The sequence below is a fragment of the Mastigoproctus giganteus genome, chromosome 10 (assembly GCF_048544385.1).
Source record: "Mastigoproctus giganteus isolate SK-2022 chromosome 10, ASM4854438v1, whole genome shotgun sequence".
NCBI classification, from domain to species: domain Eukaryota; kingdom Metazoa; phylum Arthropoda; class Arachnida; order Uropygi; family Thelyphonidae; genus Mastigoproctus; species Mastigoproctus giganteus.
The window spans coordinates 74,325,550-74,352,501 of record NC_143584.1 but is presented as its reverse complement, the minus strand read 5'-3'; the positions used below and the strand labels follow the sequence as shown (position 1 = coordinate 74,352,501).

Here is a 26,952-nt window from a genome sequence, read left to right as displayed (position 1 = left end):
TGTTGCATAACTGGCAAAAGTTAGGATGCCGAATGTCGCTGAAGATACACTTCCAACATTCGCACCTGGACTTCTTTCTGGATAACTTTGGATCTCTCAGTGACGAGCAGGGGGGGACGATTCCACCAAGATATCCACACACGATGGAGCAGAGGTACCAAGGACGATGGGATCCGGCAGTGGTGAGTGACCATTGCTGGTTTCTGATAAGGGAGGACCATTCTGCTCATAAGAGGAAAAAATAACTGTAAACAGTATGATTTCATATTTTTGCCTCCACTATTGTGGGCAATTGATTACTTAAATCCAAATAGGTGTTTATAAAGTTTAAATTTGTTATTTTTTTAAACATTTGGAATGTTTAGTGGTCTTCATTTCTATTTCAAGCAATTAATTTACAAGAAGTACATGTAGATATGTAAACATTCACAATTATTTGGAAAAAAGGAGCACGCACGAAGCCATAACATGAAAACGTGACATTTCCAGCACATGCGATTTAGTCCAAAATCAGTTGATTTCGTTCATGTTATCGAAAAAAAAGTTTAAAATTGTTGGCTAGTGCAATCGTTCATTGCTGAACAGGTTAGCAATTAATAATAATTTCTGGAAATTCCAAAAAGAAGAGTTGATTACATTTTAATGATTGAGTCTCAATTCCGATAATGGAAACTAAATAAAATCCAACCGAAGCCAACAAACAATAGATTTTTCATGATAGTCAAACTTCGCTTACCACTTCGCTTTTATTCGAACTACCACCTAATCAGAAGAGATGCGAGCAAGTTATAGCATAAAATTCGGCATTATGCTAATCACTTTGACTTTTCCACCGAGTTTATATTAACGGTTTGCTGCAGATGAACAAGCACCAATAATCGACACCCGTAATGGCTTTTCCAAAATTTCCTAATGTCTATTTTTACTTACAAGTTGTCTCCAGGTTCAATTCGGAGGAATTTAATTTTATTATTAAATTTACGCTGGAATGAGTTTGGCAGATAAGTTAACGGCTAAATTTTACACGTATGGGCTTTCTATAATTGAATTCTACCTATCACGCCGATGGAAAACTTGCAAAAACTGTAACGGAAGCGAAAAGTTAACTGCAGTGTAGTCAATTTTTTTTTAAATGCGTCGTTACTATTGAGAAAAATTACGAAAAGAATTTTTTTCAGTTAAAAGAAGTTCATTAGATTGTTTTGTCCATTTTGTATTTCTCGAACCGTGTGATTAAAGTTTTATAAGATTTTGTTTAGAAACTGGATTATTTTTTCGCACATAATATCAAGTCCCAGAAACGTGCTGCCAGCTTCTAAGACAGACAACTTTGTAATCCCCTTCTTCAAAAAAGTCTAACTATCTGTTTGGAACAGAGAAACAAACGAAAATTGTTTTTCTTAACTTCTTGAATCTAAGTTGTCTTTTTGTTTTCTTTCATCCCGATAGTTGCGCAAAAATTTAATTCCTGTTCCTGTTCTTCACAAAGAATCACTTGAAAGGTTTATCAAAATAAAACACAAGAACAACCTATACTCTAATTTTAAGAAGCAATAATGGAATGTGCACCAACAACTGGTGCGAACTTGTTTGGATACGTACCTTCGAAATATAGAACGGTATCACTCCCAGAGAAAGAAATTTGCTGAAATATACTATATTAGAAGGCCCACAAGATACATATAATTATTTAAAACATGACAGAGAGAGAGAGAAAGAGGGAAAGTGTTGTTGCAGACCTTGACCATCAAGTATTTATTTTTGCTCTTTCTTTTCCTTTCAGCCCGTGAATTGGTAGGAAGAAGATTTCGTAGCAAAGTTGGATATTTAAATTATTCTGCCAGAAGTCTGGGTGTGGTGCTGTTCTCAGGGGTGGTGTTTTTAATCCGGGACTGGTTCCATATTGCCTTAGTTACTACCCTACCGTTTATAGCCTTTTTTATGTACTGGTGGTAAGTAATCTACTTATGGGTTAACTTTCTTATTAACAATTATTTGTGGTACTATTTCTCGTAAAATACGGATCAAATCACATCCTATAGAAAATTTAAATTTTATTAACGGGTATTTATTTATTACTTCAAAGAATAAGAATAATGCGAAAGCATTCATAGCCTAAGTTCAAGAGTTTGATGTGATCATGTTAATTTTCATTATCAAAACAAAATGACTCAGAGTAATTAAAGTGCACTGGACCAGTACTGAAAACTTCCTTTTCAATTACATGTTTCATATATAGTTTGTCTTAAGTTATTTACTGTAATTTATCTGTTATTGTACATACATTTAACTGGACCTTCTGTCATGAATGACTCGTTCAATAAAAAACATATATTTGTACGTAAATTCAAAGACTGGGCTTTTGTAAAACACAATCAGAAGCTCCATAGCCAAAAGTCTCAGGCATTTAAATCCGACCATCACGTAAGCAATTTAAACTCAAATTCTGGAGAATAAAATTATTATTGAATACATTCTTAAGAAAAAACTGGTTGATTCTTCAGTGGAAATGAGGAGGTGCCATTCGTTCTGGAATATGAATCTATTGAGACGCATCTTCACTTAATTAAGATAAAATGGTTGTTTATTGTTAATTTATTTTAACAAAGCAGCATTGTATCTGCAAATTCCGTGAATTTTATAAACTATTTTCCCGTTTTTCTGGATTAAAAAAAAACAAAAAACAATTACATAGAGGAAGAAAATTGTAAACCTTCATCGGATATCAATTAACTCGGTCAAGCTCTCAGACCTTACATAATCAGACCTCCATTAGTTATATCCAACTCCATCCTCTCCAATAATTTCTTTCTTCCCCATTAGAAAATCTATCAGATCGTTAGAAAAGACTCGCAGTCCTGCATTCTTGAAGTATTTACAAACTAATCACTAATGCCTCCACTTGAGGAGACTCCAATCTCCTCAAGTGGCTAGAGAAGGTACTTTTACTCATTCGCACCAAGTAGACACTTCTTCATGGTGAGAATGGGAGCGCAAGTTCAATTCAGCAGATCCATTCCAAACAGATCACTGTTACCAATCTCGTACTACTACAAACATTACCTTGATGAATTTGAGGTATTGTTCAAAGCATCAAAGGCGGATATTGTTGGGATATCAGAGACGTGGTGTCACACAGATATAAGGAATGCAGAACTGGAATTTGGGGAGTACAACGTCTACAGAAAGGATAGACAGGATAGGAAAGGAGGAGGGGTTATGCTATTAGTTAAGAAACACATAAAATCCAAGTAAGTGAAGCCAGTCGACATCGCTGGACAGTGCAGTGTCGAGTCAGTTTGGTGTGACATAAACATTGGGAGATCAAAATTGAGAGTAGGAGTGTGCTATAGGCCTAATGACTCTGATGCGTATAATAAGGAACTGTACAGGGAAACAGAGTGTGCCAGTAAATCAAAGAGTCTTATAATGGGGGATTTTAATTTCCCAGATATTGATTGGAATTTCTGGGTTGGTCACTCACACACTAGCAGGGCTTTTGTGGATTTATTGGATGATTGTTTTCTAAATCAGCACGTTCGGGAGGCAACTAGAGGGAGTAATACTCTTGATTTGATTATCAGCAGTGATTCTTCGTGCATTAAGAATCTGCAGATAAAGGAACCACTAGGTGGCAGTGATCACAGTGTGCTGAAGTGGGGTTTACTCAAAGAGGTAACTACCATTAGGGGTAAAGGGAAGAGTTTTTTGTTTTCGTAAAGGCGACTACGATGGTCTGAGACAGTATTTAAATTTTATACGGTGGAACCAACTGATGATGTTACCAACAGGAAATTCAAAATGGGAAGCATTCAAAGAACTTATCTTGGAAGCTACTAGGCTTTACATACCAACTAAGAAATATTGTTCAAGGTTTGGATGTCAGATGAACTAATGAGACATATGGCAGAGAAGAAAAATGCATGGGATACATATAAATTAACATATGACACAGAAGCCTATGATATATATAAGTTGATCTGAAACCAAGTTACAAAGGAGCTTAGGCAGGCGAAGGCAGATAAAGATTACGAGGCGAAGGCAAAGGATGCAAAAAAAAAAAAAAAAAAAAAAACCAGCAAACAGTTCTTTACTTATGTAAACTCTAGAAGGAAGGGGATGAATCAGATTGGTCCACTTGATATTGACGGGTCGACTGTTGATGATCCCGCTCAAGTAGCTAACAAACTAAATGAATATTTTGCATCGACATTCACACATGAGGAGTTATTCAGGGAGGGGAATGCCAGAGGTGTATTCAACTCTGGCAGTAAGCTAGAGAATCTTGTAATAACTGAGAGTAAAGTGGAGGAGAAATTGTTGAAGATAAACACAAGAAAGGCACCTGGGGTGGATAGGATCTATCCAGTTATATCAAAGGAGGCAGCAAAGGAAGTAGGCAAACCCTTAGCCATAATTATGAGAGCTTCCTTGGACTCAGGGGAGGTACCCATAGACTGGAGATGTGCAAATGTGACCCCAATTCACTAAGGAGGATCAAAGGCTGACACAAGTAATTAAAGACCTGTGAGTTTAACTTCTGTTCCAGAAAAATTAATGGAGGCACTGGTTACTTATGTAACCAGTGCCTCCATTAATTCTCCATTAAGAAGCACTGCAGGATCATCTAGACAAGACTTCAGTTATAGCTCGGAAACAGCATGGTTTTGTTAAGGGGAAGTCTTGCCTGACCAATTTGATTGGATACTATGATGCAGTCACAAAAGAACTGGATGCAGTGAATAACTTTGATATTATATACTTGGATCTTAGAAAGGCTTTTGATACCGTTGCACATGGAAGACTGCTGCACAAATTGGAGCACTGTGGTATTGAAGGCAAATTTCTTCTATAGATAAAGGGGTGGTTGAGGGGGAGAAGACAGAGAGTGGTAATCAATGGACACTGCTCATCGTGGACTAATGTTATTACTGGAGTCCCTCAGGGTTCAGTGTTGGGTCCATTATTGTTTTCTGTATTTATAAATAATATTGATGATGGTATACCAAGCTTAATATTCAAGTTTGCAGACGATACAAAGGTTGGCAGGGTTGTTAAGGACACTGCTGACGCTATGCTGCTGCTACAGGATCTGGAAAGGTTGAGCAGGTGGGCTGAGAGGTGGCAAATGAAGTTTACCATTGACAAATGTAAAATACTACATATGGGAAACGGCAACCCCAGAGCGACGTATCAACTCTGTGGTACTACACTGACAGTGTTTGAGAATGAAAAGGACCTGGGGTTAATTGTGCAGGCAGATATGAAGTTCTCTGAGCAGTGCAGACGGGCTGCAAGAGTAGCTCATGGTGTCTTGTCAATTATATACAGGAATTTTTCTAGCAGGGATAAGGGGGTGATTATTCCCTTGTATAAGGCAATGGTCAGGCCACATCTTGAGTACTGTATACAGGTCTGGAGGCCTCATTTTAAGAAGGATGTAGAGCTGTTGGAACGAGTACAAAGAAGGGCAACAAGATTAGCGAATGGAACAAAGGTTTGCTCTTACAAAGAAAGGCTTAAGTTTTGAAAATTACAGTGTCTGGAGACTAGGCACCGGCGAGGTGATCTGATAGAGGTGTATAAAGCCTTGAATGGTTTGAGCATGCTCAATGCTGATGGGATTCTTCCTCCTGCTCGGAATAATCACCTGAGAGGGCATAAATTCAAATTGAGGAAAGACAGATGTAGGATAGATGTGCGGAAATTTGCCTTTAGCCAGCGGGTAGTTGGTTGTTGGAACAGACTTCCATCCCTTGTCGTGGAAGTTGATATCCTAAATAAATTTAAGGCTCAGCTGGACAGGTATTTCGAACGAACGGAGGGGTGAAGTTTTTTTTTTTTTTGGCTGATGCTGCATAAACTTGCTTTCTTGCATCATATGCCTCTACTAATGCTAATTACCATTTCAGTATTGAATGAGGGAAGCATTATTCGAAGCAGTTGATGTGCCTACTTTTCTCGAGCTCTTAGAAGACCACTTCTTCATTGACAATATCCTGCTCTTTCTCTCTTCACTTCTTCCAAATAGGACAATCAATCTCCTTGCTCGGGACTGAGTTCACATCGCGGCTGGCATCCCATAGGGTACGATTTTCTATGGGATGGCTACATTGAAAGCGCTCTTTTCTTGACTGCTCAGCAACAAGATGGATCTCGTTAATCATGTTGACGATATCAGCACGATTGACTCCAGTCACAGCTGACGATGATCTTATCCAGACAACAGAGTTGTCGACATCGCCACATATGTCATGCTATTTGGTCTAAAAATCAATCCAAGTAAGTTGAAGTGCATGCTCTTCTCGTTGAGACAGAATTCTATCACCATCGAGCCTACTGGAGACCATAGGAATAGAGGCGTCTCTGTGGCGTCTCCATTCCTATGGTCTCCAGTCACGCTAACTTAGGAGTCGTGTGTGACTCCAAGTTACAGTTCTATAATTATATTGAGCTGCTTCTCACCCGCACTTCTCATCTTAGGTTTACTGCCAGAAGACACCACCGCATTTTACTAAGAGAGCAACCACAGTTAACTAAATTGAGCCTCCTTTCTAATTGCATGTTCCCTAAATAGTTGATCTTAACTTATTTATTGTTACTATCTGTTAGTATTTTGTTTTATTGTTACCCAGACCATTACCCACCCGCCTATTTTATATGTAATTGAAATTCAGGCATTGGCTCACCCTACTCTTCTTAAACCCATCTTCGCATCAAAATTATGTCTTCTCAAATGGGCCCTTCACAAACATATACTTTCGTCTCAGTTGAGATAAACAGCAATGACTCAAAAACACCGTACAATAACCTTTTTCGACGTGGAGAGTAATTTTGACATTAGCAAACCAGCACCCAAACGATATAACCGTAGATGTGGATACGAACGAAGATAACGGAGCTTTTCGTCCTCAATACATCAACTAGCCAATCAGAGTTTTCGTCTACTCTTGAAAACATGTTGTCAAATTTCATTCTATTCTCATGATCATATTTAATGATAATATTATCGCACGATAATATTTATTTAATAATTAATAGTCGAACAGACTTTAACTGATTGAACAGATCTGATCTTATATTAATTAAACAAATTTAATCATGAATAATGTAAATTGTTCCTCTACTTTTAAAACCCTCCTGGGTATTCAGGAATTCAACGCTGATCCATTGCACTGAAAATGCCTAAACGGGAAGGTGAAGCAATTTCTCGAACAGAGCGGGATATTTTTCCACCAATCTCATCAGAAACTATCGTACATTGAAGTAAAAGTATCACCTGAATAAGAAGAAACTAAAGATCTACATAAAAGGTTAATAATTCGGATCACAGAATGCTCAATGTACGTCTGAAATATGAACACAAAGCACATCATCTTATAATAATTTATAGTGAAAATTTTCTAGAAAATTTGCTGAGAAGAGTGCTATTAGAAAAGCACCCCAATCAAACTTGAGAACCCTATCGCTATAGTATCCCTACAGCCTTATGCCTTTCTTGTTGATGATTGTCATAAAAATATGTATACTTATATTTTAGAAAAAGGTGTTTAAGTGTTGTACATTTGAGTGCTTTATTTTATTCTGAGAGCGGTAATTTATATTTGCTGGAAGCATCCTTCTAGAATTTCAGTCTAAATTCTTTTTACAATATTAAGAGAAAATAAATGCGAACTCTACAATTTATTAACAACTTTCAATAGATGTTGTTTGTAATGCATTTGTGAATAAGTTGTTTTCCGTTTACAATAATCCAGCAGTTGGTTAGGGTATTTCCAGAGTCCCCAAATTGGTTGCTGTCAAGAGGGCGATATGAAGAATTTGGACGCCACGTTGAAGTTATCGCAAAGACCAACGGGAAAGATCTTCCTCCTGACTATATCATCAACTTGAAGGTACTTATTAAGTTGCATTATTCTTATTAGACTTCACTTATAATTGCAGTTTATTGATTCCACGTGTGTTGTTTAAAGGTTTTATTCAATTTGTGATGTCAGTAATAATCTTTATTATACCACAATGACTATGCATACATGTGTGCAGAAAAATTGAATTTGTTAAGGCAATCTGAACAAGAGTTCTTTATAAACAAATTAAAGGTTAAGATGCGCATAAATACCGAATACACCACAAGAAATCGGAGGGGGGGGGGCTTAAGGTTTTTTAGGGTTCGGGCTGAGGGAACGAAAACCACGAGGAGACTGTGAATTGTGTCTTCGTAAACTGCGTGTATTTTATACAAATATTCGCATGAATTCGTATTTCAGAACAATGTTTGCCTTGCAGATAAACGAAAGCTGTATTTGGTAAAAATCATGTGCGAAAAAATTACATTACCATTGCAAGGGTGTATAGGGCAGTAGAGAATCATAGCAAGTAAGTGTAATGGCGTTACAAAAGATGGAGGTGTCACGTTCAGTCGACAATCCATGCAAAATAGGCTTAGCGAATATGAACGTGGAGAACGGTGGAATGTCACAGAGCAGAACTTGGAGCAAGACAGATGTCTGATCATCTTAAAATTCCCAATACATCTGTCTGAAACATCGGACGCGAGCAAACTTCATCCATTCCAAAGTTGAACATCGACGAGAGAGAGAGAGAGAGAGAGAGAGAGAGAGAGAGAGAGAGAGAACATGTATTTTGACAATATAAGATCTTCGAACAGATGGATGCATTGCCCAGAAGCAGTAAACCAATAGTTTCCCAAGGATCACCCAAGTGATTTAGGAATATACTGGAACAGTTGTCAGTGCGCACGCTGTAATTACCGCGTTGCATCAACAGATGTCCCATAAATGTTAATACAAGCGAAGAGTGTGATGTTTCTAAGAATTGACCTCTAGAGCATTGGAATCGATAGAAAGACTAATTTTGATACGCTGTTTTCATCAGATGGAAGAATTTAGATTCAGTGGCCTGCGGCGATTTTTTAAACATATAAGCTGTAATTATTAACTAAACAGTTACAAAAACTATTTCGCCCCTACCTCATGGTCTCCAAAATTTTCCTGTTGTTTTCTTAAAAATGTTTTTCTAATGAATTATTCAATGCTCGATTGCTTATTAATGGATTACAGTATTTAGTAGTAGTAGTTATGGCAAATGATGGAAAAAAGTAAGTTTATATTGCATCAGCCAAAACAAAACCTATACAGTTCACACATCCGTACCCTCCAAGAATTAGTCTAGTTCTCCCTTGAATTTATTGAACCCATCTACAACAACAGATGGATGCCTGTTCCAACATTCAACCACCCGGCTGAAGGAAAACTTCCGCACTACTTTTCTGCAACCATCCTTCCTCAACTTGAATTATGCGTCTTCATGTTTGTAGTCTAAGAAAGTGGAAGAATGCCATTAATATTCAGCTTACTCAATCCATTAAAGACTTTATGTATTTATTGACTATTGAAATTCACCAGTAAGAGTTCAACTATTTCATTTTAGAATATTTCAGAAAAATTATGAAATAATGAAATGTTTTTCACGCCTGAATTGCTGAATTGCAATCCAGAGTCCCCAATATTGATCCCAAAAAGCTCAAACATATAAAAATTGTACAAAATATCAATAATTAAGTGCAATTATTTTGAAAGAAGAAACTAACAAATTGTGCAGATATATATATAGTATACTTTTGGCTGATGGTTTATAAGCTTGCCTTCTTGCATCATATGTCATTACTACTACTAACAATAATAGCAATTTTAAATGTGATAAATTATGCGCATTAACTTACAGAAAATATTAATACGAAGTTTATACTCCTATTTTTGAGTGAATTTCCAGGCGACGATTTTAGGTGCAGGCGAAGTTACACTATGACAGGAATTGTTACGCAATGCTGTCATGGTCGGTGGAGTCTTAGCGTTCGTATAATAAATTAAGTATTGTACGTATTGCCTAAGTATTTTTCTCTGTTCTAGATACCTACAGGCCAGATTTATAGACACCTTTAAGAATATCTCATCTCGGACATGATTCAAACGTAGACTTCCCAAAAGGAGTGAAAAGTGACGAACCACTCTACTGTCATGAAAGGCAATTATTTGGACTATTTTACAAAAACAAGAAACTAAATTTAAATTTTGAATCTTTTAGGAGAAGTAATACTTCAGTAGTTTCCAATCATAGGATGATCACAATTGCCCAAAATGAGAATTCCTTAGTGATTCTACACACACACATCCCCCAGATACAGAATTCCATCGCTTATGCATCCAAACATGTACTGGTTTGCATACGTAACTGCAATGCTGCGTTTCAGATCCAGCCTGGTATGGGCAAACACATATCGAAAACCATGTACAGTAAGTAATCCCACAGGACGAAATTAGCTGGGATTAAATCTTCCAGGATCTACTGTGGAGATCAAACTGCTGATTTTTTCTATGCCTTTGCCGTCGAGAGAAGCACAGTATATATAATCACCGTCCTCCCCACACTGGTTGGAAAAGTCTTGAGTTTGAATCCCCTCAATGAAGCAAGGAATTTTTATGGGATTTTTTCAGAACGTTTGCTGAGTTAGTCGGGTGAATTTCATCATTGGTTTTTTTGTCTTGGAAACTCGGGATTTTTATCCAGAAAATAGGAAAACGAGCCACAGAATACACATATAATTCCAAACACAATATACTAAGTTTTTTTGGCCCTTGTGCCTCTGTGCACATTCCACCACACCAGGAAGGTGTTTTCAATATGGAGAATAATCATGGATCCATGAAATTCAACTGCTTTAAAACAAACCACTGCTATAGAAAAACTGTCTTTCTAATGGCACGAGATTTGTGTCAGTCCATTGTCGATTCAAGAACAGCGGAAAGTGGGCCGCATCGTCTTTCAGAATGAGATAACCTGCATACGCACACTTCGATATTGACGACAGGTCGGTGCCGGGTAAGTAGACACAATGCTGCATTATCAGCGAAAACTGTTTGCGTGCACTACAAGACAACGGAATTAGTCCCATGAAAAACGAAAGGATTAACGTCTCTGGAGCGAACAAATCGCGGACTCACCAGAGAGATGGATGACAAGGAAGGATAAGCAACACAGCAATATTCATTAATAACGAGTATTGAGTACAGAGCCTGGGCCACTTCTGTGCTTCTGATTATCCGGTAACAAATGAATCCAACAGCAACTGAATTTAATTGAACAGACCTTTCTGTTGTAATTTTGTTAACGGTTATGAACTTTTGATATAAGCATGCATTAATAATAAACTATTCGCTATCTGAATTGAATCATTAATATTTCAAAAATTCCAATTTTAATGTTTTAAAAATGTTAAATGTTAATACAGTTTTGAAATATTGATGTATTTTATTCCATAATTGTGTATTATGGAATAAAATCACTGTTGTAGGGTTATGAATTAGTGCTTTTTCTTTAGTATTTCTTAAGAAAATTTTCAATATCCGTGAAAAATTACTCTTTTCAACGTTCATTTATCTCAATTCCTTTTTCTTGGTTTTCTTTTCTTCCAAACAGAGAAGGTTCAGAGTAGAAAGTGCGCTATTAAAAGAAGGAAGAAAAAAGAATGAAGATGACCACACCCTTGGTGATATGCTGAGAACACCAAACATGAGGAAAAAGACCATAGTTATAATTTTTATATGGTAAGGCATCGAATGATTCGGCTTTTGTGTAGCACAGGACTAATACATTAATACTTTAATGTATTTTCTCTCTGGGTAGTGTACCTATTAGATTATTTTTCACTTTTTGCGCGAATTATTTGCTACGAATGTCGATTATTTTCAGTATTTTCCTCTGGGATGGTTGGAATAGTGTCTGGCAGGTTCCTGAATGGTTTCTTGCTCATAATCGTAATTTTTATTTCGATATTTTCATATGAATCTCTAATTTATATTTATATTTCTCGTTCCAGTATTATTTTTTAGGATTTTCTTTTAACTGGCTCTCTCATATTTATTTATTTACTCTTGGATTCAATATTCAGTCATCCTCATTTTTGTCCCCAACGCACTTTGTATATACTGCTTAATATATTTTCTTATTTATCAATCTAAGTGAGGTTTCATTTTCTCGTTTATGCCACTATTTTAATTTTATCGATTTTGTTAGTTTAACCCTTGTTAGTTTAATAACTTTCTCTTTTTGCCTCCTAGATTTTAAAATTTCTTAATTTAATTGCTCTCAGTAAATGCACTGTATCTTTAAATCCTTAATTTATGTTTAATTTATAATTTTATATTTATTTTATTATTTAACATATACGTATTAATATTTATAAAATAAAAATATATATATGCCTCTCTGCTTTCGCTATATTATCCATATTTAATAAATACTTTAAGCTAAAGTCTGTTTGATTACACATCGGATGATAGCATAAGACATAGATAGGTCAAAATTTGATTATCATTGTTTATAATTGCTTATTTCCAGGTTTACAAGCACAACAGCGTGCATGGGACTCACCTGCTATTCTCTGGAGATAAGGGGAGAGAGGTACCTCAACTTTTTTCTATGTGCAGCCGCTGAAATCATGGCCTTCCTGTCCGTTCCAATTTTGGGTTGGTGTGGTCGGCGCTGTACATTTTGCCTTTGTTCTGCCTTAGGAGGTGCTCTTTCTCTTACTTTAGTGATTTCCAAACCTGGTAAGTAAATAAGAATCCTCCTATAAGTTTTGAACGTTTCTATAATTCAGAATCCAGGATAAAAGTCCATAATATGCGTCCTATACGCAAAAAATTCCAGCTACATTCACAGCATAGTATGTTTTCTTCTATTAACTATAATAACTAAATCCTTTTTGGATTTGAGCATATTCTCTTCTACGTACATTTATATGTTCCTAACTTCAATGAACCGAGCTTTTTCTATTCATTTCTCAATGAACATTTCAAGTTTTTCCCAGTCGGGTTCATGTTCTCTCTCTTTTCAATTAAAAGGGACGCCTTTTTATCTCCTTCACTTACCTGGGACTGTTTTAATTTATCGTAAGAATTTTAATGGAGCAACATACTTCATCGTTGCTTAAACTCAAAGATTTTTTGATTAAGCACCTATGTCGCGCGTGGTAAAATCTATTTACTGAGTCATTTTCCTGTTTTGCCTAACTACGAGAGCATCTGCCAGTAAACATACTTCCTTGCAGTAAATGAACACTGGCGCTAACTGAAATCAATAGTCCAGCAGTACAAAAAGTTCAAAGAAACCCATGGAAACAATTCCTGAAGAAATAAAAAAATATATATACGCCAAGCAGCAGTTGAGTTAACTGGTGATTAGCTTCAGCTATTCCAATAGAGAAAGAAAATGATTGGCTTAACCCGTCATCCTAACTCTTGTTAGGGAAAAGAAAGAAGTAAGATTAATGTTGTTTCTCACTTGGTTGGGTCATCTATCATCTCTAGTTCCGCTACGGGTTACCAAATATTTGTAACCATAAACCCATCACGTCAGATACCTTACCAGTCGTTAGGGGACGTTCTCATGTTCAATAGATCGACTGTTGATAATGAAAACAGTTTTTGTTGAAAGCAATGAGAAATGCAGATTTTTCGTTCGTATTTGTTTTACAGAACACCATCTGTTATTTCATCTGCATGCCTTACTTACAATAAATAAATCAAGTCAGCTTTTCTTGGTCCCTAAGAATAATGTAAATTCTTTCAGGAGCTGCAACAGGGCCTGAAGTTGATTAATTATTTCTAAACGGATGTATTCCAAACATTTAGTTTGATATAACAGGAACTAAACAATTGCTTGTTTACTTTTATGATTAATGTATTTTAATATATTATAAAATAGTTATAAATTTATTTTTTCTGGAGGTTCTTCTGGAGGAAGACGGGAAAAAATACTCAGAAGTCAACAACACACCTAGATACTGTTTTATTCCTGCTTCACAACTGCAATATTGAAAGCATATTGAAAAAACTTCCTTTCAACGATTTTCAATAACTGTTTTATTGTATATAAATAATTATATTTTAAGTATTCATTTAAATTATGCTTGCGTTTAAAAATAATATTCATTTCAATTCCGGAAATTACATTCTATGAATTATTTTGAGTGAATCCAAAAATATATTCCTTCTCTGCAGGACGGACTTTACATTAACTGGGGTATGTCAAACACCAAAGCAACTTAAAAGGTCATATTGCAGAACCGATATAAGATGCTCGAAAATATGGTCACATTACACCAGTACGGCGTATAATCTCCTCCAGCGGCGAGCCATGCCCAATATAAGGGTGTCTGTGAGATTCTGTGGCATCAAAAACCATTCTTCCACCAGCACAGACCCTAGCAGACCAAGGAGTTGGCTGTCGGCGTGCAAAGCAACGCCAAAGGGCGTCCCACACATGTTCAATCGGATTTAAGTCTGGTGATCGTGCTGGTTACTGCTGTCGTTGGATATCTTCAATTTCAAGGTAATCCTCCACCACTTCAGCTCTACGTACAGTTGCATTGTCGTGCATAAAAAGAAAATCTGGGCCAACAGCACCGCCACAAAGTCGCATATGGGCTTCGAGGATCTCTTCTCGGTACCTCTGCGCAGTTACAATACTTCTATCGAAAACATGAAAACGTGCGGGCATTGATTATTATTTCGCCCCACATGAGAACACCACCTCCACCTCAAGTGTCCCTTTCTATGATGTTGGACGGATGCTATCGCAATTCACAGACATTAAGACCATTATACAAAGACATTATATTCTCTTTGTATAAGGAGCAATATATATATTGCTCCTTATACAAAGAAAAGTATGGTCTGAATTGATGATGTGCCTAAAAACCTACAATAACCAGCCAAGTGAACTGTGCCTGTGACATAGGTATGTTTATGTCAGTTTAGAGCCAAAACGAAATTAAGGCTCTGAGGTGTTAATGTATTGCGATTGCGTAATTCTTTGGTCAGTTGGTCTCTTTGCTGTTGAAATCGTGCAGCGTTCACTAGAAAGCAGCTAATTCGGCCACAGTGTAAAAAAGTTAAGTGATCCGAGAGGTGAAAGAGGTGATCCGACCCAGGCCTTTTCTACAAAAGTGTGAGAGGACTGCGATTATAACCATTATGGTACCAACGAAGGCATGTTTATCTTCTTAAAAATAACTTCCCAGTTAATGGAAAATCTAGTATCTCTAGAAACGCTGATGCTCTTTGATGACGGCATTCTTCCTCTTGCTCAGACTACATATATGAGAGGGCATAAATACAAATTGAGGAATGATGGTTGCAAAATAGATGCGCCGGTTATTGTTTGTGGCCTTCATCCAGCTGGTTATTGTTTGTTGGAACAAACTTCTATTTGTTGTTGTGGAAATGGAAGTTTGAATAAATTCAAGGAAGAATTAAACAAACTATTGGAGGGGGTGGACAGGTGATGTGGGAAAGTTTCTATTTTGACTAATGCTCTATAAGCTTTCTTGAATCAATTTGTCACTGCTAATACTAAATCTTCCGATTCCAATTGTAATGTGACAATAAAATTCAAAAATGAAATTATAAGAAAAAGAACAGCAGAACCAAAGAAGTTCAGGCTAACGATAGCAACAGTAATCAAGATCCAAATTGACCTTATTTAGCATTTTGCTCTTTGGGAAGTGAATTTGTGTCTCGTACTGAAATAAAATATATGTTTATTTATCTGTAGATTTATCTGATTTACCTCAGATTTATCTGTAGATATTAAATGCAAAAAGCAATTGGAACAGCAGCGAGAGGATATGCAATATGAGTTGTCGAGCTAAACACACACTTATGCTAAAGAAGCGCTGAATACTTAAGGAGGGGAGATTGGCTGGTAGTAATAGGGTCTTAGGCGCATTATCAGAATAGGCCATAGAGCGCTGCATATAGGGTGATTCAGGAGCAATAGTAAATATTTTTGGGAAGTTATAATATCAATTATTTTGAGTAAAAAAGTTCACATAAACATGTGTCCAATTCTCAATGGATACGAAGATACAGCTGTCTGAAACTGGCCCTCACAAAGCCATTATGAGAGGTATTAAAGAACGATAAATGTCTATTGTTTGTATTTATTCACCTTTTGAATGATACAAAACACAAATAATTGACAATTTTTTTTTACAGTTCACAATAAATGTTCAAAAATGCCACCGCCAACTTCAATGCACTTTGCAACCCTTGTGGTAATATGACATGTTGTTTTTCTGAGGTCGTCTTGGCGTTCTTTTATAAGGGCAGCAGTATCCAAAATGCGAGCGAGCAATTCGTCGACTGTATTCACCTTTTCTTTGTATACTGCGCTTTTCATCCATCCCCACAAACAAAAATCTAACGGGGTGAGGTCTGTAGACTTTGATGGCCAATGAACAGGACCACCACGGCCGATCTATCGTTCAGAGAAAGTTCGATTTAGATATTGTACCACCAGACGAGTACAATGTGCAGAAGCGTAAAGCTGAAAGTGCATACCAATTCTTGTAGCCAAGAGAACATCCTCCAATACTAGTGGAAGTTCGTTTTGCAGAAATTCTAAGTAAATGGGCCCTGTAAGACGAATTTGTAACACAACAGGCCTACTCCACTTATTGTCCATGATACCGCACCACGGAGAAGCGATGTTGAAAATTTGTTTCTACAATGGCATGTGGATTTTCGTCTGACCACTTTATGAGAGTTACGGGTGCTGTTGATACCATCACGGGTGAAAGTAGCTTCATCGAGTGAACAATGTATATGAAATGGATACAAGCCGTGCTCACGTAATGTTCGCCAAACGTTCTTGTCTGTGGAACACCGATACGCGTAGAAACTCTTCTTGTGCTAATAGTTGGACAACGTTCTACTAACTGAAGAATGTGTTCTATTTAATCCGCCTTTTGTTCATTTGCACGTTTAGAAGAAATATGAGTGTTGGAACTATACCAGTCTCATGCAGTTTGGTGTAAACGCTCTTGAATTCGGTATTTTGCTGTTAGGAAACCGTCGACGGTATTCTCTATAAGCAGCAGTAGCACTTCCACCAGAAAAACAGTAGACAAACACCATATCGGCATGTGTGAAGATGTGCGGCATTCTTAAAATAATTTTTAAACAATCTAGTTTGGTTTTTCTTTCATATATTGTAAAAGGCTTAAACGGAATGCTTAAACGGAACTGTACTGAAATGACAGACCTCACTGGTTTGCATATTTTATATGGATGTTTCTGAGAAGTTTCTTTTTTTATTCCTTTTGATATTAGCGGCAACACAATTTACATCATTCGAAAGTTTAGTTGGCTCCAAATGATTAATGTTTTTATTTTTTGGCTGACAGAAAACAATATAAAAGAATGACAATTAGAAGCTAGGCAGGTTTGGTTTTATATGAATCTTGGATTGTTTTGGATTAAGGAAACTCGGGAAAAAACAACTCAGGCTTGTTCAATTTCCGCTGCACTTCTTCTTAACACCAACTAACTCAGTCCTCCTTAAATAAGCCCCATTAATTTCTTCATAGTGCCCACTGGGAAATTTCTAAAAGGTAGCAACTAGCATCTTCACCGATCTTTCACGACAGTGTATAAAAGCAAACAAAAATAAACGTGTATTACTCTTACACACAGATAAGATGGAAAATAAGACATAGCCAGTCATTATCCATTCATGGTTTGACTAACCTCACGAAACTAACTTTATTCTTCACTAATTCTCTCCGTGAAGAATAAAGACTCTCAAACTAAGAACTAAGACTCTCAAAAGACTGCTCGAAAACTTCGATATCGTTTGTAGTACTAGATCAACGGTACTAGATCCGATATCTTAAAAGCATTTTATATTTGGGATAATATCATAAAGACTTTGGTCGGGAGCCATATGAAAAATTCAGCAACACAAAAGCGGCACTTACAGAGAGCATTGACTAAACTTCGCGAGCAGATGTGCCAAAGTCTAAAGCAAAGGGTCGAATAACTACGTCTGTGTGTGATATACGTTTCTGAGGAAATTTGTTCACACGCGTACACACAGAAGAATATGAGTGCGAACCCAGTAACCTAAACAAAATTATGCAGACAGCTCGAGAACCATATGATGCACTTCCGAAGTCACTTCTGGTTCGTTGGCAGTTCATACAAAGCCCTTCCTCTTCAATTTACTGCATACAGATTAGTTCTGTTATTGAGAAACGCGAATATATTCATTTCTCCTATTATCGCCCTAGTAATAATAGAAGAAATGAATTAGACTCTTACAATCTTCCATCATAGAATGATTTTGTTCAAGGCGGTTCCGTTTTATGAAGCTTTTCTATTTCTAATGGCACTAAAGTAGAAATTACTGAACGACTATAGTATCACTGCCTGGAAGAAATTCGCCTCATTAGAACCAGCCAAATATACACGGAATTCAATTATTCGGTAGATTTCACCACAGCGAAGTAAAATAATGTTCGAGTGATCCCACCACCAAATCGAATTAGTCATCCGTTCACTGGAGGACCAATTACTGTACACAAAGTTCGAAATGCGCTCTGTGTTAACTAATTTCCCTAAATAATCATTTGGATGTTTACTTTCGTTTTAAATTTATCGGAAAGGTTTGCCTGCGTCCACACGAACGATGGTTTTTAATTTTAATATTTGATTGTAAGGAAAGAGATTTCTGAATCATTAATAATTCTTTGTGAAAGACATTTATGAGGTTCTAAGTTTCAAATGTCTTTTTTTTAGGTGATACGAGAGAAAGTCGCTGATTCTGCACAGTTGATTAATTGAATAAATCAAAGAGAATAATGCATATCACGGTACAAATACATTTTATATCCGGTTCTATTAAATATTCAAATAACAAATTACGGTAGCTCGAGATATTAAAGACAAAAGAACGAAATTTTAAAAATGCTCGTTCGTGCATTTCAGATTACGATCACCATTCCAGCATTGTCTATTCAGAAAGAAAAATTCCTGCTGGAGTAAAAGCCCAGTCTGCATTTTTAAGGGCAATGAAGGTGATGTTGTTGTGCGCATTGGAACTAATGATATTAAAATAGGCAACATGAAGATTTACTTAACACATACAAATCAATATTGAGAAAAATCCGTGACTTAGGATGAAATTTCAGTGTTTGGAATTTTGCCTAGACGTGATAGGAGGATCACATGATGAGGGCCTTGTCAATCAATATAGAAATTATCCAATGCTCACGAGGTAGAAATTTTCACAGTATCGTCTGTGTTTGTTAATAGGAGAGGCCCTTTTTACACTGATGGTATGCGTTTAAATAGAAGGGGTGGGAAATTACTTGCTGATTCTATCGAGGCAGGGTAAAGTGGGTCGGAAAACTGATAATTCGGAGTGGGGGAGGGATATCCAGGATAAATTAATTATTTTAGTGCTTCTATTGGCACAAGCATCATCCTGAAAAGAAAGCAGTGGAGAATTACAAAGTCTGCTGTAGGCTCGCGTGGGACTAACAATTACGTGGGGGTACATAAGAGTTACTAAAAATACAGACAGGCCCACACACACATTTGCTTTCTTCTGATGAGTTATCAAATGCTGATATTCCAGATATAACAGAAACATGGTGTCATTCAGATATTGGCGAATGCACTTGAAAAACAAAGGTGCGAGTAGGAGTTTTGTAAAGGCCAAATGACTATGAAGAGTACAGTATAATGAACATATACAGACGAATAGAGTGGGCCAGAAATCGGAATGCTGGTCATGGAGGAATTTTAACTTTCCTGATAGTGATTGGAACTTATGCATTCTGAGATTCCTCGGTAGCAGAACGTTTTTCGATTGGTTGGGTCTTCCACTCCAAGATGTTAGCGAATCAACAAGATAAAGCAATTTCTTAATCTGGTTATCAGCGATCATTCAACATATATGATGAACCTTCAACTAAAGGAAACTTTGTGGTGGCAGTGGTCATCGTGTATTGATATGGGAATCATTCAAAGAAATACGGGTAAATGGAAATGATTTTGTTTTCGCAAAGGTGATTATAATGGACTCGGACATATTTTATACTCTTTTCAGTGAGGCCAGCTAATGTTGATAGCAAGCGCAAATAAGAAGTGTTTAGAGAGGTAATCATAAAGGTCACTAAGCGTTTTATACTAAGACATACCGTTTAAGGTTTAGACAAAATGGATGTCAGATGAACTAATGAGCTTAGTTGTGGTAGAAAGCAAAAATACGTGGGATGATTATAATTTAGAATTAGCCAGCGACTTCCTTGCACATATAATTCAAGGATGCCACAGGCTTTTGCTACACTAATAAAAAATAAAAATAAAAAATATATAAAAATAAACAATAACATTTAATAATAAAAATAAAAAGTTAAAAATAAAAATAATTAAAATTAATAATAAATATATAAAAATGAAAATAAAAAGCCTAGATATTTCCCTGTTTCCTTCCTCACGTAAGTAAGTAATTATCCAGATGACATTTGAATTTCCCCAAGCTGTCAGCCTCAACTACCCACGATGTTAACTTATTCCAGCTAGTCCTACAATAAGTTTAAACTAGTCTGTAAGCAAGTTACTCCAGGGGATAAAATATTCTTCTTCCAATAAACTTCTAGAACTCTTCCTTAAGCAAACTAAGACAGATTACAAGATGTCTTTGACTAATAAAAAGATGTGCGAGTGCAAATAAAGGTAGCAAGGAATTCTTTGCATATGTTAACACTAGAAAGAAAGAGTTTAATCACATCTGTCCACTGCATATAAATGTCATAACTACTGATGATTCTCTACAGATTACCGATAAACTGAATAAATAGTTTGCATCTACGTTCACATATGAGGAAGTTTTTAGAGACGCGGTTAGCAATAGTCTATTTAATACGGATTGAAAGTTAAATGATCTAATAATATGAGAAAGGGAAATAAAAAAAAATGCTCTGGTTAAAAGTGAACACGGCATGTGGGAATGATGGAGTCTATTCAATTATATTAAATAAGCCACAAAAGAAATAGTCAGATCTTGAGTCATAATAATGCGAACATCCTTAGATTCAGGAGAAGTACTTGAAGACTGGAGCTATGCAAATGCTTCTCCTATTCACAAGGATGGTTAAAAGAGTAAAATAGGTAACTATGGACATATAAATTTGACCTCTGTGAAAATAACGTTGTCAACAGCTAAAGAAGTAATGCAAGATCATCTTGATAGGAGCAGAGTCACAAGGCAATCAGAGCATCGATTTAGTAGTAGTAGTAGTGGTGGTGGTGGTGGTGGTGGTGGTATGTAATGCAAGAAAGCAAGTGTATGAGCTGATGCAGCATCAGCCAAAAAAAAAAAAAAAATCACACCATTCCCTCCAAATGCCTGTCCAGTTCCTCCTTAAATTTATTCAACCTATCAACTTCCACAACGACAAATGGAAGTTTGTTCCAGCAATTAACCACCCGCTGGCTAAAGGCAAATTTCCGCACATCTATTCTACATCTGTCCTTCCTCAATTTCAATTTATGGCCCCTTAGGTTCGTAATCTGAAGAAGTGGAAGAATCCCATCAGAATTCAGCGTGCTCAACACATTCAAGGCCTTATACACCTCAATCAGATCACCTCTGTCTCTAGTCTCCAGCCGCTGAAATTTGCAGAACTTAAGCCTCTCTTGGTAAGATGATCCCTTCATTCCCCTCACCAATCTTGTTGCCCTTCTCTGTACACCCTCAAGCAAATCTACATCCTTCCTAAAATGAGGTCTCCAGACCTGCACGCAGTACTCAAGGCGTGGCCTGACCATTGCCTTATACAGAGGAACAATCACCTCCTTTTCTCTCCTAGCAAAATTCCTGTATATCAATGACAAAACCCCATGACCTGCCCTGGCAGCCTGTCTGCATTGCTCAGAAAACTTCATATCTGACTGCACAATTTTCCCAGATCTTTTTCATTTTCTATCACCTTAAGTGTAGTACCACACAGTTGGTACGTTTCTCTGGGGTTACTTCTACCTATGTGCAGTACTTTGCATTTTTCAGTGTTAAACTTCAGTTGCCACTTCTCAGCCTATCTGCCCAAATTTTCTAGATCCTGTTGCAGTAACACACTGCTATTACTGTCATTAATAACCCTGCCAACCTTTGTATCATCTGCAAACTTCGATACTAAGCCTGATATACCTTCATCAATATCATTGATAAATATACAAAACAACAGTGGACCCAACACCGAACCCTGTGGGACTCCACTAATAACATTAGTCCACGAAGAGCAGCACCCATTGATTACCACCCTCTGTCTTCTCCCACTCAACCATACTTTTATCCATTGATAAAAGTATGGTAGATCAAGCCTGACCGCCTCCATTGTGAACAGTGGAATTTACAATGATGGATTTCCTTACATACTGCTCTTCGTGGACTAATATGATACGTGAGGTACAACAGGGGTCCGTACGATAGTGAAACTGGCGTAGTATTTCAAGTTTGATATCTAAATTTTCTGATGATACAAAGATGGATACAGTGGTAAATAACAGAAATCGTGGTATACTGCTTCAAGAAGACGTATATCAACTGAACGGATAGGTGCAGATAAGATTTAACATTAATAAATACAAAGTGCTACATTTGGGAATCGCCGTAGTGGGTAGCACAGTTGAAATAATCGCTGTCCTCCTCCACACGAGGTGGAAAAGACCTGCGTTCGAATCCCGTCAATGTCGCGAGGAATTTTATGGGTCTTTTTCACAACGTGGCTGAGTTAGTTACTCTCAGGCGAGGATAGCATGGTTTTTCTCCCAGAAACTCGGGTTTTTCATGCAGCAAACAAAAATGGACCACAGAACGAACACGCAATTTATACATATTATATAACTCAATATGGCGTAAGTTGCTGTGCACCTAAAAGACCCTACATCTAAAAATTTTGGTATCATTAATCGCAGAATAACAAACCATTTGGTTAGCACTAAATTCCATGTAGTTGATAAGGAAAAGAACTAGGAGCAATTGACATGAAACTTCATGAACAGTGCAAAGTCTGCGGTGGAAAACCCCATGGAGTTCTGTCTGTGATATACAGATACTTTTCCAGCAGGGATAAAGATGTGATTTTCCCAATGTATAAGGTAATAGTTTAGAAATCTCATTTTAGGAAAGTAATGAATCTTTTGGAGAAGGTGAGGGAAAATCAACAAGGTTATTTTGGATACAAAAGTTGTAAAGTTGGAAAAAATTTACAGAACGTCTTACCAAGAAAGACTGGTTCTTTAAATTTAAATATATGGACACTAGGCATCTGTGTTGTGACCTTGTAGTGTATACGACTTTAAAGGGGTTAAGTAAGCTAAATATTCTGGTGTTTTTTTTTCTTTTTTAGATGACACGCAAGGGGACATAAAATTACGAAGAGTAACTGAATGTTGGAATAAACTTCCACCTGTGGCAAGTTTGAATAAATTTAATGGTTTGACATATTATTAGCAGGAATGGGCAAATGAAATAAGTAGGTATTTAAGGGAAATCGACAGCATCACGTGAATTTCGAGCTGACCTGACACCTACGTATAATCATATATGATGAGTCTACAAAGAAAGGCACTCGTGATCGACGAAAATTTATTGTTTATTATTTATAAAGTATGAGATTAATCCTCGGAATTCTTAAAAGATGTTTATGGAGAGTCTGCGAAGTCGAACGGATTTTCGACATGTTCCTCCAGATGGTTCGTGGCGATTGTCATTCCAGCCGTCTGAAGATTGCTAAAACTGATGATGATGGTGAAAAAGTGTGGTAACTGTTCGTATCGATCGCCTAACGGTAATGAAAATGATAGTAGAAGAACTGAGGATGGATGAAAGAGAGAAAGAGTGTGGTTTGTCAAATTTTAACACTGGTGAGTAAAATGAAGGTCTGTGCAAAGATCCAAAACAATGGATCCTTGAGATGCGTTACAGTCGCCTTCTGAACGTTTTGATTTGGCTGCATCTGACTTCTTCCCTTTACCGAGTATGAAATATATTCGATGAAAAGGATGCGGTTTTTTTGGTTTTTGGAGGAAGTCCAGTAAGTCGAAAATACTAAAATCAATATCGATATCTAAAAGGATATTATTAGAAAATTCCCAGCTTGCACATAACCTCCACCGTTTCCATTACTTCTAAAATGAGAAATTGTGTTCTATTCAAACGGAATTTCTCAAGAGCACATCCGCTACGTTAAGTCGGAATTTAATCGGTTGATTTTGTTTTTCGAAAAGTCAAATAAGTCCATGGGTCATCATTTATAACCAATGCACAAAACGGCGTATATTAACCACTGGTTTACATGTTTAGATGAAAAATGCGATTTTCACAAGGAAAGAAATGGACAACCCTGTCTCGAGACAAACAATCTCGGCTAGGGTGTACAAAAGAAAAACAAAAGTTCCTCCCGTCTTGACAGGACTCGAAATCTGACCTTTTGTACACGGTGTGGAGGACAGTGATCAAAACCGTTTTGGTACCAGCGAGGAAGTGAAGATTTATAAGGTAAGAAAGACATAAATGTTCACATATTTCTTTCTGAATGGATTTACAAAACTCAGTTATCATCTTCTTACACCACTGAAATTTGTTACGGTGATACTTCGCCTTACTAGTCAAGTAATCTCTTATTACTTGCAAAAGAACTGCGGTTTCATGCTGCAGCACTTAATAAGTATCGTAAAACGACTTGGTGTCTAGATAATTGCATGCAAATCCAGCATTCCTTGCACTTTTCTTTTTAAAGAAGGGAGCGAAAAGTGACACCAAATAAAGAACATCCGTCAAGGGAAAATCTGGCCTTCTTTTTGTCGTAAGAGATATGTAAGACGTTATTACTACAGCCATATTCATCCTCCTCTACTCAGTAGAGATCCTGTCTTGACGGCACAGCGGAGGTCTGAGGAAATACAACCCGATGCGTGTCAAGCACCTGCCAAACACAAGAAAATGGGTCTCTATCAGGATCGCAGATGCGTGAAATTTCTTATTTCTAGACCTCTTTTCTCTGGATGATTTCTTTAAACCTGACGGATCTTTTTACACTGCGTATTCTTTCATCTCCCCGGAGAAGGAAGCTCTTGAGCCTTGGAAAGGGAAATGAACGAGATTTATCGCGTTCACTGAAACTTGCAGACTGTGGGATGGGGGATGGGGTAAACGACGCTGACAATCTTCAGTACCAAATAAATCAGATTGTTTTCTCTAGTTTGGAACCGACTCTTCAATCGTAAGTTGATTAATCCAACATATTTTTCATCACAGAAAATATCCATTCCTCGATATTTTCTGTGATACAAATGCTTTAATTAACGTTGTACACATCTTAATTAACGTTTCTTCATGCTTTAATTAACGTTGCACACATCTTAATTAATGTTGCTTCATGCTTTAATTAACGTTGTACACATTATCACTAAACTGCACTCACTGTCCTCTGGGTCTTGGAATATTGTATTCTGGTCTGAAGGGCCACACTTAAAAAAAAGACCCAGAGAGGATTTACAGAAGAGTGACCAGATTGATAAACAGCGCTAATCGGTGTCCATAGGAGGAGGAGCAGCTTAGGATGAGGGTGACTTCACTGTGGTATACAAGGCTCTGACAAGGATAAGTAAAATTAATGAGGGGGGTGTATTCTCACTAGTACGAGAGACAAGAATCACGTGGCACAAATATAAAATCTTAACTTGTAACTGAAGGCTGATTCTCATGAAGTTTACCCTCGAGCAGCGCGTTGTAGATCACTGGAATAAATTACCTGCCACAGTAATCGAGGTGGAGAGTTTGGTTTAGTTCAAGGTGGAAAAAGCGTGGGTGATTGGGAATTTTCTTCATTTTTACCAATTATATACAGGTTGATCATTCAGTCCGTGAAATGGAAGGGCTATTCTACAACGACTGAAGTTTTGGCAGACAGCTGGTAGATGGCAAAAGAGTGTATTTCCAAGGATAATCCGATACAGTTGAAATTTGTGATATGCCTGTTAGCTGTAAAGTGGCCTTAAATTACATGTTTGAGCAAGAACCGTTTTGTGAACTGCATAATTGAAGACTTGAAGATTGAGCAACGTATTGTTATTCGCATTTGTGTTCGACGTGATATGAGTTGATACAGAAATTGAAAGAAATGTCAATGGTTTTCGGAGGGGCACTTGAAGAAACGGAAGTTTTGGAGTGGCATAGGCTCATTAAAGAAGGTCTAGAATCAGTTCCAACAACGGCTTCCGGGGGTGCTTCTACAAGTGGATTCATCGATGGTACAAGTGTGTACACTTCGAAAGGAAGAGCAGCAAAAGACCTCAGCGACGAAGATTAAAATTAAAGTAAATCCATTCTGCAAATTAAACGATCAACCTGCTAATACACTGGTTTCCAAAACTAAGGGAATAAATGTAAAAGCCACCTTGAAAACTAAAAAAGATTTGGAGAAACTTATTGTGATGACATCAGATGATTGTTAAATTTCTTGTTTTGCAGTTTCTTTAAGTAGTCCCTGCGTCTGGAGATTATTTTGAGAAACACGAAAAGCTTCGACAAGTTAAAGGTGTGAATTTCCGTGCGTTTACTCAGCCTTTCTGATTCCTTCTAATTTCTAACCCTTGTTGGTACTTGAACCAGTTCCCGTGCTAGAACTGGTTCAAGCATGCCATTCACCAGTTTATCATTCTGTGGCGTTGCCCAGGAGATATGACGTTAGTCGAGGCAAACATGGCTGATGCATGCCATTTTCCATATTTTTGAAGCGATTTCGATACCCGCGTGCAGGTGGCCAGCCTTTATCTTTCCCTTAATTCTCAATTTCAGATTATCACATAAATGTCGTCTCTTAGACATCCTTGCATGCAATAAGATGCACTTTTTCATATCAGCCTTTTTTCTATGATATAATTCAGCCACCAGCACTTCTCACAGTTTTCTTTCCGCGCTGTAAAAATAGTAATCTGCATATTTATTATCCCATAACATTCACGTGACTTTGGAAAGCGAGTAGCAAGCATATGTGTATGATATATTGAGCTATTA

At 37.1% G+C, this 26,952-nt stretch overlaps 1 protein-coding gene across 1 annotated transcript in view; it reads left to right on the top strand.

Annotated features, from left to right (window-relative positions):
- Nucleotides 1-26,952, top strand: part of LOC150079087 (beta-alanine transporter-like) — a 148,599-nt gene that overhangs the window by 101,498 nt on the left and 20,149 nt on the right. The window contains exons 4-7 of the mRNA XM_090383520.1: nucleotides 1,784-1,952; nucleotides 7,769-7,895; nucleotides 11,497-11,624; nucleotides 12,418-12,629. Coding sequence (XP_090239646.1) covers nucleotides 1,784-1,952; nucleotides 7,769-7,895; nucleotides 11,497-11,624; nucleotides 12,418-12,629 — 636 coding nt within the window. The remainder of the gene's footprint in view (nucleotides 1-1,783; nucleotides 1,953-7,768; nucleotides 7,896-11,496; nucleotides 11,625-12,417; nucleotides 12,630-26,952) is intronic.